This window comes from Passer domesticus, chromosome 20, assembly GCF_036417665.1.
Source record: "Passer domesticus isolate bPasDom1 chromosome 20, bPasDom1.hap1, whole genome shotgun sequence".
Lineage (NCBI taxonomy): Eukaryota > Metazoa > Chordata > Aves > Passeriformes > Passeridae > Passer > Passer domesticus.
In genome coordinates, this window is record NC_087493.1 from 8,745,828 (window position 1) to 8,764,772 (window position 18,945).

Consider the following 18,945-nt stretch of genomic DNA (forward strand, 5'->3'; position numbering starts at 1 on the left):
AATCTCCTCAAGACCCATTCTGTGCTGCACTCAAAAACCTTGAGACTGACTTTATTGCACTGTGCCCAAAGCTCAGTCGAGAAACAGGGGAAGAAGCAGGAGGAGCAGCTGAATGGTCAGAGCTGCAATTTCTTCTGCACCATCAGGAGAAAGAGGCACATTTTCTCTCCTCAACCTGCAGAATCCATCCCAGAGAAGCCATCCCTTGTTTGCAGAGATATTCTGTAAGCATAAAGCTCTTGTTATTCAGTGCACAGGCCTCCAGTTACAGCAGAGCATTCCTGAGCCTGCTGAAGTTCTACATAAGCACACGAGACATGCTGAGAAATGGGCTTAGGTTTAAACGTGTATTTAATATTAAATGAAGGCTTAAGAGCTTTGCTGCCAGGAGCAGGGAAGGATGTTTTGTTTGCAGTGTGCCTTGTCCTGTATGGGAAGACATTGCTTGTCTGCTGCTGAGCTCCAAAGAGCCTTTCTGCCATTTCAGAGGGCTGATTTGAAGCAACTGACACCAGGATTTAGGACCTTGTGGCAGGATTTATATTTTTTTAATAGTATAGATCTTTTCTCTTGGAAGTCTGGCACCTGAAACACCAGCAAGCAACCTCCAGCCTTACCCAAAGGGACTGTTTTTTGTTGGGAACCCAGCATTTTGACAGAAACAAGCATCAATCCCTGCACCTCAGCATCTCCTCGTGCTCTGTGCGCTGAAGCCTGGCAGGGGCTGGGGTCTGTCAGGGGGGATCTGCCTTTAATGGGTACAAATGGCTGTTTCCCCCCGGCCACGTGTCAAAGATAACCACAGCAAAGCATCTCTGAAGGCCCAGATGTTTTGTTTCTCCAGGCTTTGTGGAGCCCTGTCTGCAGGGTGGGACCAGGGCAGGCAGAGGGGAAATCAGGAGGAAATCAAATTACTGCCAATAAGCACGGAGAGTTTCTCCCTCGAGGGATTTACAGGCAGCTAAGAGAAGAAATGGGTGGAAAACTGAGAGATGACCTTGTCCTTCAATCTGAGCACGGGACCAAAGCCCAGCCGAAGATGGAGTGGCTCTGTCATTGATTTCCATTTGTTTCTCCATCCTTCCCTCCTCTGGCAGATACTGATCTCTCATATGATTTGTGGGAGGAAGCAATCCCCTCCAAATCTTCTGCAGGGAAATTGAGAGCAGCCCCCAAAAGTTCATGTGTGGAAGATCTACATCCCCTTTTCATACCTTTCCTTACTTGTCCAACCTTTCAGAGACTGGAGCAAGACAATACCACAACTGATGGAGACTGGCCACAGGAAATCTCTCCAAAGATGTCCAAGCTGCCCTTGGGAGCAGCACTGAGGAAGGACAGTGTGCTCAAACACAGCCCTCAGACCAGGCTGTGACTTCCTTCACATCTCGGATGGTTTGCAGACCTTCAGAAAAGCCTCTCGGTGACCTCAGGGAGGCTCTGCCCTGTCCTGCAGCTCCCGGGGAAGGTTCTGTGCTGGAGATCTGCGGGACATGGCCGCCCTCTAAAGGGAAGAGCTGAGAAAATCCGATTAATTCCCACACAGGCAAAGTTGCAGGGAATTAGGAAAGCGTGGGCATGGGCGAGGCTATCCCTCTTCACCCAGAGTCTGACTCCAGGATATCCTTGGAACCATTATCTGTGCACTGCAAACATGAATTATTACATCAAATCCACTGCACCCTTAGCTCATGCTGTCCTCCCGAGTTTTAATTGTTGAGTCCATTCATTACTTGGTACCTGGCAGAGCTTATGCTTTTATAGGCACAACAGGCTCTGTGGGCTGAGCGGCTTCCACCCAAAAATCAAGAGTGGCAAATCCCTCAGCACATCCAAGTCACATCTTCTCTCCTTCTGGGATCTGAACTCTGCTTAAGGGGGATTCTACTTGTTTTATTTTTTAAAACTTGCCTCCCTTGGGGCCTCGAAGGGCTAATTCTAGTTGAATTAGATGGGTTATATTTGCTTTTTTAGGATGCTAAAAGCAGCCAGGCAGATCGCCAGCCAAATCTTCACGGAGCAAAGGCTGCTTCAACGAAGGCTGTGCTAATTACTGCTGTTCTGTACCATCATCTGCCTCCCTCCCAGGCCAAACTCTCATCCCACAGGCTCCTGTGGGGCAGGGAGACCCTTGTGTCCCCATGTCAGAGCCCAGGACTCTGCTCTTCCCAGCCAGGAGAACATTTGGGGTTTCTGCACCCAGGGGGGACATGGAGGGCTGGGGAACACCACAGCCAGCTGCTGCTGTTGGGAGCAGATTATTTATAACAGCACCTTGGTATCTCTCTATGGCCTTCTTGCACTTTTTTTTTTTTTTAAAGTCTCCTGCAGCCCATTGACTTTTTAGAAGAAATTTTAAGAAACAGCATGGGCCATTCTGGAGGGCAAAGAGTCCAAGAGCACACCTCTGCTCCAAACACCCCAGGGACCTGGATCCTGCACTTCCCAGACATTTCTGAAATGTGGCACTGGGGTTGGCATCTGTGCTCAGACTTGGCTGATTTCAGATTCTGGTTTTTTGTCTCTCCATTCCCATTCACTCGAGCTCTTTGTCACGAGGATGGATAAGCCTTTGGGGCAAGAAAGTAGATATTAGCAGTTTTTATGTTTCTTCTCCTCGGTTGTGTTTGCACTTTGTTAATGTTCACACCGACTTCATGTACAAGCTAAATGGAATCACCCATAGTTTCATATAAAAGTTATAATTTCATTTATAGTTTCATATATAAGCTAAATAGGATCCTGTGGATTCCATGTCCTTTTAACAGCAAAGGACAATCACAGAACATCCTGGAAGCATCGCACATTCAAAGCACGGCACATACATTTACTAACTAATCTCTGACAAATCCCTGATTTCCAGCTAATTAGCCCCTTCCTCCATGAGCTAACGCATGTTCAGCCTTTTGAAGCCTTCGACCTACTAAGAACAATTACACGTGTCTCCCTAATGAAGAGGGTACACGAAGAATTAATAAATAATTAGTAAATGCCATTAAGGAGTGTGGTGAGGGGGGCCAGGAGCGCGCTTCACTCCTGAGGGACGGGACTACACTTCCCGTCAGCCCCTGCGCTTACAGGGGCCGGACTACAGCTCCCATGAGCCCTCACGGAGCAGGACTACAGCTCCCATGAGCCCCCGCGGCCGCCCCTCTCTCTGCAGCCTCTGAGCCAGCATGGCGGCGGTGCTGTGTGTGGTGAGTGGGCCGGGCCGCCATCCGCCGCCATCCGCCGCCATCCGCGGGCACGGCGGCCTCGAGGGGCGCGGGGACGGCCGGATGGTGTGCGGTGAACTCCCGTACGCTGCCGGAACTGCCAGTAGGGCTTCGGCGAGGGCTGTGGGCTGCATGGGGGCGGCGTGATGGTGGCCCCTCTCCCCGCCATGGCGGACGGAGAGAGCGAGGCCGGGGCTCTGGGCCCCGCGGGCTGCGGCCCTGCCGTGACGGGGCCGCGCCAGGAGCCGCGGGCTGGCCGAGCCGTGCTCAGCGTTTTGGGGGTGCGGCTCAGCCGGGGCCGTGTCCCAGCACCCCGCGCACATTTGGGGCCGGGTGTAGCCGCTGCCATTGGTGCTGCCCGGGTGAGGAGGTGACAGCCACGAGGGCAGAAACAGATCTGCGATGTGGGATGGCCCTCTGCTCTTTATCTCTTCTGGAAGCTGAGCTAGTGATGATAAAAGTTATCCCTGTCTGAATTGGATCTTTCCTCTGTGGAAGTGTAACTCTGAGGGCTCAGTGTTAGAGACACAAAGGTGAAGGGATGATTTGGTACCTGAACTAACTCTGTCCCCTTTCTCCGTTTCAGAGCATGACACCGTGTCAAGAAGGGGTAAAAACACTCCCCTGGCTGGGGAGCTGAGTCACCCACAGTGCACCTTCACAATGGTGAGAAACAGCAGCATCTGGCTTGGCACAGTCTGGTTTTCTTTTTCTCCTCTATGGTTATGGGAGAAGTCCTCGCTCTGCTGTCTCAGATTATACCCTCCTGAATTCCTGGGGCTCCTGGGAGGGGATATAAAAGATAAAAAAGCTTTATTGGCTTAATTACATTGATGAATGTAATTAAGCCAATAAAGGCTGTAGCTTTGTCACAGCTGCCAGCCGGGTGTGCTGCCCTTGGCTGGCACGGAGCACAAGCTGAAAAGCAGCGTGGATTGAATGGGAATTTCACTGGTGTTGGTGCCCAGCAGAGCACCTGCTTGTCAGCACGGTCAGAGATGAGCCAGAGCAGAAGGATTAGGGGTAGGAGGGATTAGATGACAGCCCATTATGGAGACACCTGACACAGCTCATCTCATAACTGTATCTGTCTCAGAAATAGACCTAGTGACAGAATAATTGCTCTGTTTTCCTGCCTGGAGGTGCTCTGGGACAGTTTCAAACTTGCATCAGGTTGCTGGGGGTGGGGAGGTGCCCCAAAGGGTCATCCTGTGAGTGACACACCCTGAGGAACCTGTCACCTGAGGGGATGTGGCTGTCCTAGGGCTGAGGAATGCATTTCTTGGGATAAACCCAAATTGCACCAGGGTGGATTATTCTTGGGTGCAAGGAACAAGTTGGACTGGGAGGTTTCTGGAAGATGAGGAGAAAGGAAAGTTAAAACATCTTAAAAGGGTCCAGACCACCAATGTCTCAGAGCTGGTGGGGTTTTTCCCTAAACAAAGATTTAAATAGCATCCACCTCCCAGAGTTTCTTGTCTGTGAATGAGACAGCCCCCTGGCAAACATGTGTCTTGAGGGACAGCTTTCTGCTCTGCTAAGTTTGTGAGACAGAAGTTGTCTGTCTTTGAATGGAGAATTTCTAATTCTTGCTCTGTGATCCAGTGCTGGGTTTTTTCTCAGGAGAAGTGAGGGGAAGAGAGCTGACTTTATTTAAAGTACTTTTGCTAACAGTGTTCATTGCAACTTGCATTTAGGAGGAAATGGTCCTGCAGAATCCTGGGGCTGCTGTTGCCCAAAGGCAGCTTTGGCCAGAGGGCAGCTGCTGTGTTTGGCTTCAGGTTGGTAAGAGAATTCTTCAGTGTTGTGTGTTTGTTTTTAATTCATTCATTACATGCCAGGCCTGTAGGCACATTGAGTCACCTGGTGAGCCTGATCTCTGAAGGTTTACCAGGAGAACAGCTGGGTGTCTGTCCTGTGTGTGGTTTTGGGGAACATGAGGGGTTTGTGTAGCCAGGGGTGGGACAGACACTGAGCCTGTGATGTGTGTTATCCCTGTCTGACACTCAGCTTGAGGAGGAAAATGTCCACTGAGGCTCAGGTACTTCCCTTTGTGGGTCCCCTGCCCCTTGCAGAGAGTCCAGAGGTGTGAGTGGCACCAGTGTGACAGGATCTGTCCCCTGTCCTGCCACCCTGTGCCAGGTGCAGTCCCAGGCACAGCTGCAGAGCTGCTGTTGTCATAGCACAGTTTAGAGCTGCAAGGAGCTTTCAAGTTCCCTGTGCAAACAGTGACAGGTTGAAGGGCAGATAAGAAATGCATTTTTTATCTTCCCTGATGTACAGTCACTGAACACACAGGCTGGAGCAGCACTTTGTCTTGGGCAGCTGACAGCTGCCTTCTGCTAAATGATTTTACGCTTTATTGAACAGAATTGAGTTTTGTTTGCAGAAGGTCAATAACAGCTTGTGACAGGCCAGCAGAGCTGGTGACAGGGAGCACTGTGAGAGGGGAGGGAATGGCACCACACATCAGGCACTGCTGTCTCCCAGGCAGCATCAGGCACTGGGACAAGCACCTGGAGCTTCTGACTTCCAAGGGGAAAGAAAGCGCAGAGGCAGCCTGATAATAAATGGGACAAGTAAAAGCTACTCAGTGCTTTGAGATCAGAAGGGCAGGAATTGTTTCAGAATGGACTTTTTTAGGAGAACAGTTACAGCCTTGGTTTGTGGTTTCCCACAGATCTGGGAGGAAGATTGTTCTGGACTGGATGCCACAAATGACTGCTGATTTGTCATGTGAAATGGGCACCTGTGTGTAGCCACAGGCTCCTCCTCACTGCTCAGTGGTTGCTGCAGCCACACCATGGTAAGATACCGCTAAATCCAAAAAGAATTTGGGCACTAGTGCCATTGGTCTGGGTGGGAGCAAGGTTTTGTCTGCTGAGACCTGTACTCCACATTAAATAGTGCAAATCAGGAACTTTCAGCTGCTCTGATACCGTGGTTTTTTGGTTTTGTTTTTTTTTCACCAGGACCTGATCTACAGTTGGCTGGAGGAAAAAGTGGTTCCCTGCTTTCTTCTGTTCCAGAATAAAATAAGTTGTGGAAAATCTTACGAGTCAAAGTTGGGTTTTATTTGGTTATTTCTGTAAAGGTTGGAGTGCATGCTCTTAAAGGTGTTTCCTTTTCTGATTCTTCTTGGACAGAAATGGTTTGGTGCTGATATGAAGGATTTTGGATTAAAACCCTTCCTGAAATGGCTGTTGTGAGTTTACCCTTCATAGGAACCTGATAACAAAGAGTTCAGTGTCTGCAGATGCAGTGTCCCAGAAGGAATTCATGGGAACAGTGTGACAAAACTAACTTATGGCTGAGGTCTGGTGCCAAATGGTTCTTGTGGTGTTCTTGGGAATACTGCCATGAATAAGTCTTTGAAATGAGTTAACTCCAGCTCCACCCTTGGCTGGGAATGTCCCTTTCTGAAAGGGGAAAGAAAGGAAGGTGCTCGTTGTGGTTCTCACTGTTTAGTTCCTGTGAACTGAGTGATTCCAGGCAGGATTGCAGCACCACGACAGCCCCATCCTGCTCACCTTGCCCCGAGTGTCACACTGCTGCTGATGTCACCTGAGGCTGGGCCAGAGCTGGTTTGAGGAGGTTTCAGAGTGTCTTGGCTGGGAGATGTGAGGATCAGGCTCATTCGTGTCATGAAAGGTTTTGCTGAGTGTTTGGGAACACCAAACAGGCCTGACAGGCTGCTGTGGTACCAGTGTGAGGTGGCTCTGATGGGAACAAAGGTTAATTTGAGACGTGGGAACACAAGATGGGCCCCAAGCTAGAGATTACATCTGGAACAGGCTTGGAGCCTAACCTGTGTCTGAACCAGCTGGAAGCAGCCTGCTGGAGCTTCAGGGGGTTTGGAGGTTCCCTGGCTCAGGGCCAGGGTATCTTTTGTCATCTCTGTACACCAACCTCACACAGTCAATAGCATTCCAAGTGGAAGAGGGCTGTGCTCAGAGCTTAGAGCCTTCAGTCTCCATGATTTAAATGCTTTCCATCCCTACCTGCTGTTGCCCAGTTGAAGTCTCTATCCCTGTTACTGCTCCTCTGCTGTGGGAGGTAAACAGGGGTCTCACCCCACCCAGTTCATCAAAACAACACAAACGTGTTAAGGAAAACAATCATTCAACATTTATGTAATTACACAAAGTGGGAAAGTGTCTTGGATTACACTGCTCTGTCTGCAGCCCCCACCAGCTGGAGAAGCTGTCCCAGGTGGGTCTCCCTGAGCAGTGCTGGTGGGTGAGGGACAGCTGAAGGGTTCAGGACCCTCCCCTCCCTTGGGGTTTGGGGAAGGAAATTAAGAGTGACCATCACTTTGACCCACCTGGTGTGGGGCTGCCTCTCAGAGGCACCAGGGAGTCCCTGGGCAAGAAAAGGCTGACAAGGCCAGTGCCACACATGGCTGAGGCCAGTGCCACCTCTGGGCTCAGAGCCTGGACGTGTTCCTGGTGTCCTGGCTGAGCTGCTGTGACCCTCCTTGTAGCTGGTGGCTTTTGAGCCCCTTCCTTGTCAGAAAACACCAGACCTCAGGAAGGGGACAGTGACAGGGCCCAGTGTGTCTGTCCTGCTCTCTGTGCCACTGACCAGGGAGGCAAACAGATCCTTCTGGAACGTGGCACACATCCACACACAGCTGGGACTTTCTGGAGAGAGGTGTTCTCCAGACATGTCACCTCTTGTCACCTGAGCTCCAGTGCAAGGGTTTATCCTGCCTGCTGCGGTCCCACCATGGTGATGACCATTTTAAGGTGAAGGGCATTTTCCAGCATCCTCTTCCAGCATCACCCTGCCCCTCCTGTGCTCCACAGGGGCCACTGCTGCCCCAAACCCACATTCACGGGGCTGGCAGGGCACAGCCACAGCTGTGGTGCTTCTGGCTGCCCCAAAGGCCATGTTCAACCACACTGATCCCTGAGGAGATGCAACATTCCTCCAGCAGCACCAGCTGCCCTCTTATCCTCACATCACTGCCGGCTGTGGTGCAGCAAGCCTGCTCCGTGGGCTGCCTGGCCAGCTGGGAAGAGCCCTCAGGAGGGAGAAGGTGACCCTCAGGAGGAAGGAGAAGAGCCACAAGAGTCCTTGGACTTGCCCCTGTGGGGCAGCTCCGGCCTCAGCGCTGGTAGAGGGTGATGATCCCTGCGCGGTGCAGGCTCCTCCACAGCGCCGCCTCCAGCATCATGTCGTGGTTGGCATAAAACACCAGAGGCTTCTTCTCCACCTCGTAGTAGTGGTCTGAGAACTGCTCGTAGTTGTCTGTGATGAACCCGTAGGCACTCACCTGTGGGGAAGGAGGTGGGGCAGACAGAGGAAGGGTCAAGGCTTCACCTCGGGTGGTCCATCACTACAGCACTCCCTTCTGGGTCAGGGGACATGTAGGACAGCCACCAGGATACACTGGAACCCCACAGCAGCCAAAGGGGGGATTCCCTTCTCCCCAGGGGAGCAGTGGCCCCGTGGGCCCTTACCTGGTCGCAGGTGTGGAGCGCGGTGAGGAGCATGAGGGCGCCGGTGCTGGGCATGTACAGGGAGCTGTACTGGGTGTTGAGGAGCTCTGACCGCAGGAACCTGACGGGGACACGGTGGCTGTGGGGTTGGCACAGCCCTGCAGCCCCCAGACCCAGCCCTCTCCAGTGCCACCAGTGCCCAGTGAGGCAGGAGCACTGCGTGAAACACTGGGCTCTCTGATGGCTGCTCTCATTTGCTCAGAGGCTGGTAAAAGGCACCTCTGCTGTTTGGAGCCACCCCAACCCCAAAAGGCAGGAAAAGACCATCCCGTTGGGACCTTTGCTCCTGTCAGACTGGGATTTGTTTTGGGGAATGAGAGCAAGGTGAGCACAGGGAGGTGTAGGAGGGGATGTGAGCTGTGCTGCAGTGAACAGGAATGGCAGGGGAGAGACGCCAATGCCTTGTGTGCAAACAGCAGGGCAGGGGTGGTTCCAGTGTCTAGGGGAGACTGGGGCTGCACTTTGATGCTGGGCAGATACTGGTCTGTACTGGAATGAGCAGAGGGAGGTGGTCTGAGCCCAGCCCGGAGCAGAGCCAGACAGCAGCCACAGTGCTCATCACCCTCACCTTGCTGTCAGGTACTGCAGGAAATCAGGATGCAGCAGCTTGAACTTCTCTGCAGATGCCTCCGGTCCGAAATACTTCTGTGGGCTGCAGCAAGGCAAGGAGAAGGGCAGAACTTTTGTTATGGGAGTCCTGGAGCTCCTTGGGGTTTATCCCAGGAGGGACGGATGTGGGGAGAGGACAGGTGAGTCATGCCTGCATCACTGGGGTGCTGGGGGATCTTGGGGAGCTACTCACTCGTCGCCCTTGTCCGAGCCCTCGGGCACGGGGCTGCCCTGGATGGCTGATTTCAGCATGACGTAGTCACGGAGATCCGAGGGGATGAAGATGTACCTCAGGTCCTGCAGCAGGGACACACACAGGGCACTTGGAGGGGCGTTTAGGGACACGGCCCACCCTTGCAGGCGAGGACTGAGGGCTCTCAAGATGGGGAGAAGGTCTCAGAAGCAAGCCCAGCCTGAAGGAACAACTCGATTCAAGTCCCCAACAAGCCCTCAGGGTCTCACCTTGCCCTGGGGGATCTGGGTGAAGCCATACTCCTCGTAGGAGACGAGCGAGTTCTTCATGGTGTTCACCGTGAAGCCGTAGAAGGAGACCTTGGTGCCAACATCCTCCTCGAAGCCCTTGATCACGGCACCGTTGAGCCTGCAGGAAAAGCAGAGAACACGTGTCCAGGGCTGGCACCTCCCAGCACCCGCGACCCATCCTGCCTGGCGTTCACCCTCACCTGAAGACCAGGTGGTGGCTGTCGATGGCCTGGCCCTGCCGCGAGCCGTTGAGGATGCCGCCGTTGCCCACCACGGCACAGCGCACGCAGCCCCCGGAGAAGGCGGCCCTGTCGAAGAGGTGCCGGTTGGCCGAGGCGTTGAGGAGCTGCAGGGTGCTGCCCACCACTGGAATGGAGCAGGATGAGACCAGTCAGCAGGGAAAAAAAAAAGAAGGTGTGTGTGCCAACCCCTGTGAGCGTGTGCACAGCACAGCCAGGAGCAGCACCAAGAAAACTCACACCACCCCTGTGCAGGAGAGATCTGCAGGTGGGATATGGGGGCACCACATAGGCTCTCCTCTCCCAGCTTGGTGACACCTCCTCCTATCTCTTATCTCCCCATGCTCCTAACCCTGCTACAAGCAGAGGCCACCCAAGGCTGTGCAAGGCACAGAGATGCACCCAGATATCTCCAGATGCTGCTGCCTGTGCTGGCCACATCCCCTCCTGGTGATGTCTCTGCAAATGCCACTGGTTCTCTCCTGCTCGCCGTTCCCAGCGCTTCCCAGCCCAGGGATGGAAGCTGGCAGCTGCCAGGGAAAACAGAGAGTGGGTTTGGGGTGGGAAGGGAAACAATCTGCATGCACAACAATGGAGCTGGTTGTCCGAGCTCCTCCGGCCCCAGTTAATAATCACAGACACACTGGAGCTTTTATTCAGGGAAAATGTCACAAGATGCAGCAGGAGCCGCACCCTCTGCCCTGGGAGGTGGGGTGGGAAGAGATCAACATTCCTGGCTCCTCTGCAGGGCTCCTTGTCCCACATCTCCAGTCCCTTCTGGGCTCCCCAGTCCCCTCAAGCTGCCCCACATCCCAGCTGGGTCTGTACCTGCGAGGGACAAGCCTTGCCAGCCATAGGGGACATGCCGTGTCTTCAGCCTGTCCCAGGTCTCCAGGGTGAAGTGCTGGTCCCACATCAGCACCGGGGTGTTGAAGCGGAAGATGTCCCGAAACTTGGGGTCTGCATTTGCTCTGGTCGTTACAGAGTGGAGGCAGGGACTGGGCTGGGAGGGAGGAAGGAGGATCCCTGCTCAATCTGCAGCCTGCCTCTGCCTTCCCTGTGACACCTCCAGCCCCCAGCAGGCACCAAGGTGAGAACAAACCCAGGGACAGAAATGCTCCTTGTCCATCACATGTTCTGCCGGGTCACCCAGGCAGGGCATTGCCTCGTGCCTTGGTTTTGTGCTGCAGAACAGCCTGTGGCACCCAGCTCAGTGGGGCTGGCAGAACCAGGGCTTAGAGTCACCTGAGGGCAGAAAGATTCAGCACCTTCAGGTGTGGGCAACCCTTTTAAGGGCTCTGCTCTGTGAGAACACAACAGTGACAGCTCTCCTCAGGGCCTGGGTCCATCCCCATGAATCTCCAGCCTGGACTGCTGGCCCAGGAGTCACGGGGTTGGATGGGGGTGGTGGTGCTGCCTCCAGCCTCCACACTGGGCAATGCAGCAGGGAGGCCTGGGGAGAACCTCTTGTGTGGATGGACAAGCTTGCTCCTCTGTAAACCCCTTCCAGAGGATGCTGCTCCTCCTCAGCCTCCCCACACAGCCCTTCAACCAACAAATCCCAGCACGGAGGGGCACCACGGACATCACTGTGCTGTGCTGATGATTACCTGCTTTCTGCTGGGCTCCGGCTCCTCCAGCTCGGCAGAGGGCTTGAAGGAATTCCCACTGGGATGGGGGAAACATATGGCAGAGTTAGAAATCCATTCCTTGGGAACTGGGGAAGCCCACAGTGGGCAGGGCCCTCCCAGCTCCTGCCAGGATGGCTGAGCATCCTCTCTCCTTACCTCTCCAAGCTGCCTCCAAGAGCCCACCTGCGGCTGCCGGCTCCCTGTGGTGTCCCTGAGGGAGCCAGGACCAGCGGCCCCGGCTGCAGCAAGCTGGGAGAAGACAAGTGAGGGCTCAGCTGAGGAGGTGACACTGAGCACCCTGACATCCCCCTCTGTGAGAGCCACAGGGCAGCACCACAACCCCTCCATTTATCTCCTCTTCACCGCTGCTGTGCCCACCCATGCCCATCTGCAAGTGGAGAGATGAGGTTTTGCAAAATGCAGGATTTGTGCATCTTCTGGTGGGTCCCACCTCCAGGACTCCCATAAACAAAAATCCACACCCAGCCCAGCCTGCAGCCTTGGGGGACTCCTGCTGAGACACCCCTAGCTCTTCCCACCATCCCACCACTCCTGAGTCCCAAGAGGACCGGGCTGGAATAAACTGGACAGGCCAGCAGGACACATTTAGTTGTCCTATTGGAGAAGCCATCTGCAACTGGGCTCTGGAGGTTCTCGGGGTGCATGGGACACCCTCTGCCATGGGGGTGGCTGGGGCATGCCCTGATCCTTCACTAGTACCAGGGGCTGCCCACCCTGAGCAACTTGGGGTGCCCTGAGCTCCACGGGGCCAGGCTGAGCTGCCCCAGCCCCTGGGGGGGCACTGGGCTGGGGGTGGGCAGGCGAGCAGGAGGTGGGAGCCCACCGGAGGGGAACAGGCTCCCATTCATCCCCACACAGAAAGGCCCTTCAGAGCCCCGGGGCGGCAGGTGCTGCGGCCAGAAGGGGGCTATTGTGGAGGAGACAAGGGCTCCTTGTTACAGGATCTCTGCCTGGGAGCCTGGGGACAGGTAAAGGCAGGTGGGGAGCGGAGCCTCACCCCCCCCAGCCCTGCTGGCACGACGTGTCCTGGCACAGGGGCACAGCAGGAGTTGGGTTTCTGTCCCTGCCACGGCCTCTGTCAACACCAGCAGCACCCACAGCCCTGCCCAGGAGCAGATCCAAACCCATCTGCCACCTAAACCCCACTCTGGGGGCATGGCATGACATGGGGGGACAGCCCAGCACCCTGCCTGGGGGCTGGAGCATCTCTCCAGGCGTGGATGGATGGGCAGCACCCAGCAGAGTTTATTCCCAGCACTCTCCTTGCACCATGCCAGCACTGCCAGCTCTGGGCAGGGCTGAGGGTGCTGAGCCCCAGCAGTGGAGCAGGGCAGATTTTAAATCAAGCCTGTGTGTCTTGCCTTGGTGTCTCATGGGTTCCAGCAGGAGCAGGGCCCTGCAAAGCCCCCAGCACTCCAAACAGCCCAGGGGTCAGCACAGTGGGGCCCCCACCAGTTCACCCCTTAGGCTCATCCTGAGACCACCTCAGCATTCAGAGAGAGGAGGGAGGAAAAGTCCTCAAGGGGGTCCACCAAGACGGAACTGAGCCATCCCAGAGAGATGCAGAGCTGCAGCTTTCTGCAGGGCCTTTCTGGTGTTATCCTGCATCATCCAACTAATCCCAGCCTGAGCAAACTTGTCTGTTCCCTTGGCTCGCAGGGGGCAGTGCAGGGTCTGCTCACAGCACGGGCAAGGCCATCAGAGGCTGTACCAGACCTGCTGCTTACACTGGGAGCTGCTCTTTCAGCCCAGGTGCTGACAGCACATCCTGCAGGGCAAAGCTCTCCACACAAGTGTCCCACAGCTCTGGACCCGAGTGGGCTCAGCCCTGGGGAACTGCCCTGGGGTGCAGGGAGCTGCCCAGCCACCCCCCAACAATGGACCAGGGGCTGGGGAAACCTCCCTGCTCCAAACCCCAGCTGGCTCCTGCCAAGCACTGAAGTCCCTGCATGCAAAGCCCCTGGGTTGCCCACCCACCCATTTTCTGGCCACAGAGGTGCAGCCCCCACCAAACCCTGGGGCTGTTACCCTCACCCACCATGTCCAGGCTTCAGCTGCATCCAAGCAGCCTCTCCCAGCCCCACCACCTCCCCAGCCCTTCCCACCAGGTTCACAAGCCCCAGCTGCACGTCTCTGCCCACCCAGCCCCTCCCCAGCTCTCCCTCTCCTGTTTCACCCCTTTCCCTTCCCCAGCTCTCCCCCAGTGCCTGCAGCACAAGGCAGAGCCCTGGGCAGTGGCAGTGCCAGGGTGCTGCACTACTTTCTGAGCTGCCAGGGATCTGTGGCTGTGCCCAGGATGGAGGGAGGTGGGCACAGGCAGCCTGGCAGCTCAGCTCCTGCTGACCTTCCACGGGAGCTGGGCGCCAGCCCCACCCATGGCCGGACACAGTGGGTGGCACCTGCTCATCGTTTCTTGCAGGCTTTGTGCTGAACTGATAAATCAGTGCCAGCACCTCCCTGCACTCGCTTGCCAGCTGTGGGTGCTGGAGCCAGCTCTCCAGCACCGCTGCTGCCCAAACCCTGCCGGGAAGGGCGTGGGGCAGCCGGCCCCCCACCAAACAGCATCTCGGCGGCGTGACGGGAGCCAAGCGCTTTGACGTCACCTGCCAGGATGTGGTGAAGCACCTCGTGCTGCTTGGTTGACTCAGAAGATGACAATCCTGCCCGGCACCGACAGATGCACAATGGGGCTGCGGGAAGGAGTGGCCGTGGCTGCCCGGGCACCGGCGGTGGCAGCAGAGCCGGCCAAGGCTGGGTGCGCTCCCTCACCATCGTGACATTCACAAATATGACGTTCCTGGTCCAAGGCCATCCCTCGTTTCCGGAAGATAACGCTGTGTGTGAGTGTTGTGAGCACACACTCCGGCCTTATCTTCAGCAAATACTCCCAGGGCCCCACGGAAACATTGGAGGGAGCCAAAACAGCAACAAGAACCCGCTCTGGCTCCATCTCACCCTGAAGGGCTGAGCTCCAGAAGCATCCTCCCCTGGTGCACAGCAGGAGTGGCACAGTGAGGCTGGGCAGAGCTCTGTGCTCATCCCATCTGCCCTAAGAATAAAGCCACGAGTGCAGCCAGTGGGGTTTGGGAGATGGACGGGCAGGGAGTGGGACAGGGCTGTGCCCACCTGAACCCCAGGGGATTTGGTTCTCTCCATCCCAGCTCTGCAGGGAACAGGGAATTTGCCCACTTCCATGGGGCCACCAGCTTTGTGCAGAACTGCAGGGGAACTTGGCATTGCTGTGGGGGTCCTGGGGTGACCTGGTGCTGGCAGCGGCCACCATCCATCAGAGATCAGCTTCCTCCTGATCCCCTTCATCCCCCTGCACCTCTGCATGGAGACACTGCTCACACAAACCTGCTGAAACCGAGTCACCTGCACCCACAGGCGAGGGCTCTGACCCTCCTGTCCCTCCTTGCAGAGTAGGAAATGAGTGCTCTGTGATGGCACCTCAGCCTTGTGAAATGGCCAGCCCAGTTCCAGCTCTGGACTCAGCCAGCAGGCCAGCACCAGCTCCTGCAGGGACAGAGCTCTGCTGGGACGAGCAGCACTCGTGCAGTGCCACATCTGTAAAGACAGGGAATTGAAGCAAACAGGCAGAACCCTGGTTTGGGTTTAGCTTTAGGAGTTGAATTAAAGCCAAGAGGAGAGTCCAGGAGAGCTTTGGAGCACAGGTCAGCTCTGAGTTACCTCCCCCTGGGCCCCTCTCCAGGGCTGGACAAGCTGACCCTTGGTCCCATCAGGCAGGGGCTGGAGCCTGGGCTGGCTTTCCAAGGAAGGTGACCTGGGGCTGTGGCAGGTCCAGGCAGGGTTAGCCTGGATTGTGGTGGGGAGAACCTGCTCCCTGCTTCCATCCCATGGGTTTCTCCACACCCACAGACCCTGTGTCAGGGCATGGCTGGTTTCCATTCCCAGCTCCAGCGTGGGCCATGGGCACATTCTGCTGCCCTCAGGGCCTCAGTTTCCCCTCCCGTGGACATCAAGCTCTTTGTGGGGAGCTGCTCACACCGCAGCTGTGGCTGCCCCGGGCAGTTTTTGGTAACGCTGCACACCCAGCATGGTGAGGGTGCAAGGAGCCAACAGCCAGCCCGGGCTGCTGCAGACACTCCTGATCACCAGCCCGGCAGGAGAGGGGACCTCTCCCTTTGGCATCGGGCAGGGAGAGCTCCCAGCTGGGGAACAGAGCAGGTCTGAACCCCAGGGCAGCTCATCCGGCTGCATCCCCAGCAAATCCCGCTGCAAATCCCACCCTGTGCAGGACCGGCCCCGCTCCCCACAGCATCCCCCGTTCCGGTGGGGCTGTCACACCGATGGCACCCAGAGGCACCCACGAGGAGGTGGGGGACACCCACAGCACCTGATGCTCGCAGGGGACAGGGCAGCCGGTCCCGCAGCCCGAGCACCGTGCGGGCTCCATCCCCTGCCCGCTCCCCCGCACCCGGCGGGGCTCCCGGGGCAGCCCGGCAGCCCTGCCCTGGGCTCGGGGCAGGCTCGGGAAGGGGCTCCGGGAGGTGTGGAGGAGGCAGGGAAAGCAGACAAAGGCGGAGTTGCAAATTGCTGGAGTTTGGCAAACGCTGCAGCCCCGAGTTCGCGAGCGGCGTGGGCAGCCCGGGGATCCCAGACCGGGGCAGCCTCTGCAAGGGGGGCTCGGTGGGGAGCCAAACCTCCCCCAGGACATCAGCGGGCTCGGGTCCCGCACCAGCCCGCCGGGAACACGCGGTGGGATCGGGGTTGGACCCAGCCCCAGCCGTCCCTGCACTCCGCAGGGGTTTCTCTGCACTGTGATGCGCTCAACCCTCGGAGGGGTCCAGCCCAATGCGGGGACCCTTGCAGACCCTCCGTGGCCTTGGGGTCCGCTCCGGGCAGCGCTGGGCTCGGCTGGGGGCCGTGGGCAGGACTCAGAGGGGCACAGCCTGCTGCCAGCCTGTTTCCCGAACCGGCCGGGGCAGAGCGGGGATCACCAGCCCTGAGGTGCCCACACTGGCACCCCGATTCCCCATCCCAGCGCACGGGATTTGCAATCCCCGCCTCGCTGTCCCATCCCGTCCCCCCTCACCTGGCTATGATCCTGGGGCTGGTGGGCACCTCCACCGTGGCGTGGTAGTGACTGTAGAGCAGCAGGGAGGATGTTAAACCTGCCAGGAGCAGAAGGCAAAGCCTTTTCCAGTGCGGGGACCCCATCCCGGCCGATCCAGCCCCCGGAGCCTCGCGGGAGGGTGGCAGCCAGCCCCGGGCACACGAAGTTCCCGGCCCCTCGGCTCTCCCAGCCCGGTGGGAGCTGGCTCCGTCCTGCCCCCGGTGCCCAGGCGCGCTTGGGAGCAGGCTGGGATATTCCTCCGGAGCGGTGGGAGGGAGGGTGTGAACCGGAGGGAGGAGGCACCAGGCTGACTGGTTCAGACTTGCTGAGAAAAAAAGCACTTTTGAGCTGCATTTTCTCCGAGCTGGGGATTAAACATTTACCCAGACCAGAAAGGAACTGTAATTTTCTCTTTTTTTTTTTTTTTTTTTTTTTTTTATTTTTCTTTTTTCTTTATTTCTTTTATTTTTTTAAACTTCCTTTTCATCCACCCACCCACTGCTCGTAAGCAGGGGTTCCCCTTTTTGTAACTTTCTTGTCCGGCTCACACACGTGGCTGTTTGGGCTGCACGGACACCCGGCGGGTGCCACCCCCGAGCACATCCGCTCATTCTTGTTATTATTCTTATTTTGTGCTCCTCAGAAACCGCAGGCTCTGAAGTCGGGGCTCCGACAGCAGCACCCTGTTGCAGCCACCCAGTGAACCCGCCAGGAGGGGGGATAAATGTGGGGGAAAAAAGGGGGACACTGATGGGGTGCTGCCACTCAAGAGGAGGGGGGACACGGTTGGGGTTCTGGCCGAATGGATCCCCTGCATTTGCAGCAAACAAAACCTTTCAGGGCTTTGTGGCAAGCTTGACAAAGAGTTTGGGTTGGAGGAAAGGAGAAACGGGTTTGGGGGGAAATTTGCCTGAATTATTTTGGTATTTTCGGAGAGGATGTGCTCCAGTTTCTTTTTTGAAAGAATATCTTGGTGTTATTTTAGTTCAACTCCGAAAGAACCAGCCTGTGAACCGAAGGATATGCATACCAAGATGTTTGTGGCAGTGGGGGAAGGGACTCAGCAGGCAGACAAGCCTTTTCAGTTGAGCTGTAGGGGTTTTGGGGGGTTGGATTTTAGGAATCCACCAGACGCAGGGAGCAGCACTTGGTGAGCCCTGCTCCATCCAAACCCTTTGCCCGTGGCTCCCTGAGCACTCACGTGCTGTTCCAGGCTCTCACACACCTCCAGCCCCTGCACAAATACCCTCTTGCATTTTTCAGCCCCAAAACCTGGGCCCAAACCCTATCCCTGTCCCTGGTCCCACTGTGCCTGCATTTCCCCCAACTCTCCTTTATCCCCTCAGATCCAACCACTCCCCTCTTCCTTTCCAGCCTGCCCAGACAGGTTCAAGGGAAGATAAAAGCAAAACACATTTTAACAGGAGTTTGCTTCAATCTCCACTTGCTTCCATTACTCCAGATCCCTCCATTGCCAGCCCTGGTGCTCTGGGAATTTTGGCTGTCTGGGGATGGCACCGTGTTGGCATCCACAAAGTGCCAGGCTGTGGTGTGAACACAGGAGCAGCTCAGTGCCTGAGGCTGGCAGTGCTGCCACTGCTGGCCTTGTCCCACTGGGAGAGAGGACACTGCCCCAGGGACACCACAAAGGGACAGGGACCAGGCTGATTTCAAAGCAAACTTGCAGGGAACCCTCCCTGCTGTGTGCAGGGCAGCTGTGGCAGGAGGGCTGGCTGGGCACGGGCTGTCCCAGGGAAGGAGAGAGCAGCTGGAAGGACAGGACAGACCACGGCCACTTGGACACACAGGGATGAGATCGAGCTTATAGCCCAGCTGGAGCTAAAGCTGTGGAAGAACTCAGAGAAATGGGGGTGCATCAGTGGAGGGGTTTGATGCTTTCTGCCTCTCTCACTAAAAGCTGCTCCCAGCCCTCGGGGTACAGGCATTTTCTGGAAGTCCCAGAGCCAGCTCACGGCTGAGTGTGGGGTCCTGCTCAGAGTCCCCCAGCCTGGAGCTGTCCCCACCCTGTGTGACCCCGGGTCTGCCTTGCACGCTGCTGGATGTGCTCCCTCTGATCCGGTGCCTTGGCTCACGTGCTCCTGACTCTGGCCCTTCGTTAACCACAGCTAATTATTACCAACTGCTCGAGTAAGTCACAAGGGACAC

General features: G+C 56.4%; 1 protein-coding gene, 1 long non-coding RNA gene and 1 other non-coding gene across 3 annotated transcripts; 2 read left to right on the forward strand and 1 right to left on the reverse strand.

The window, feature by feature from the left end:
* The first annotated feature begins 3,119 nt into the window (after nt 1-3,119).
* LOC135284174 (uncharacterized) lies at nt 3,120-6,270 on the forward strand. The gene is made up of 5 exons (XR_010349640.1): nt 3,120-3,197; nt 3,802-3,881; nt 4,913-4,996; nt 5,896-6,021; nt 6,188-6,270. It is a non-coding gene; the product is annotated as an uncharacterized LOC135284174 (long non-coding RNA).
* LOC135284478 (small nucleolar RNA R38) lies at nt 3,656-3,732 on the forward strand. Its single transcript, XR_010349858.1, has one exon. It is a non-coding gene; the product is annotated as a small nucleolar RNA R38 (small nucleolar RNA).
* A 1,050-nt stretch (nt 6,271-7,320) lies between the features above and the next one.
* Nucleotides 7,321-17,192, reverse strand: ST6GALNAC2 (ST6 N-acetylgalactosaminide alpha-2,6-sialyltransferase 2). Its single transcript, XM_064395540.1, has 10 exons — nt 16,759-17,192; nt 11,838-11,930; nt 11,661-11,718; nt 10,879-11,053; nt 10,012-10,177; nt 9,791-9,929; nt 9,522-9,625; nt 9,288-9,371; nt 8,681-8,780; nt 7,321-8,493 (listed from the first exon to the last, which is right to left on the reverse strand). Exons 1-10 carry the CDS (start codon nt 16,881-16,883, stop codon nt 8,326-8,328), a joined length of 1,212 nt encoding a protein of 403 aa, XP_064251610.1. The 5' UTR covers nt 16,884-17,192; the 3' UTR covers nt 7,321-8,325.
* Nucleotides 17,193-18,945: the final 1,753 nt, after the last annotated feature.

Coding starts and splice junctions, on each gene's coding strand:
- ST6GALNAC2 (XM_064395540.1), bottom strand. CDS start 16,883: ATGGGGTCCCCGCACTGGAAAAGGCTTTGCCTTCTGCTCCTGGCAGGT. Junction 11,719..11,837: donor CTTGGAGGCAGCTTGGAGAG/GTAAGGAGAGAG, acceptor CCCCCATCCCAG/TGGGAATTCCTTCAAGCCCT. Junction 10,178..10,878: donor GCAAGGCTTGTCCCTCGCAG/GTACAGACCCAG, acceptor GCTCCATTCCAG/TGGTGGGCAGCACCCTGCAG.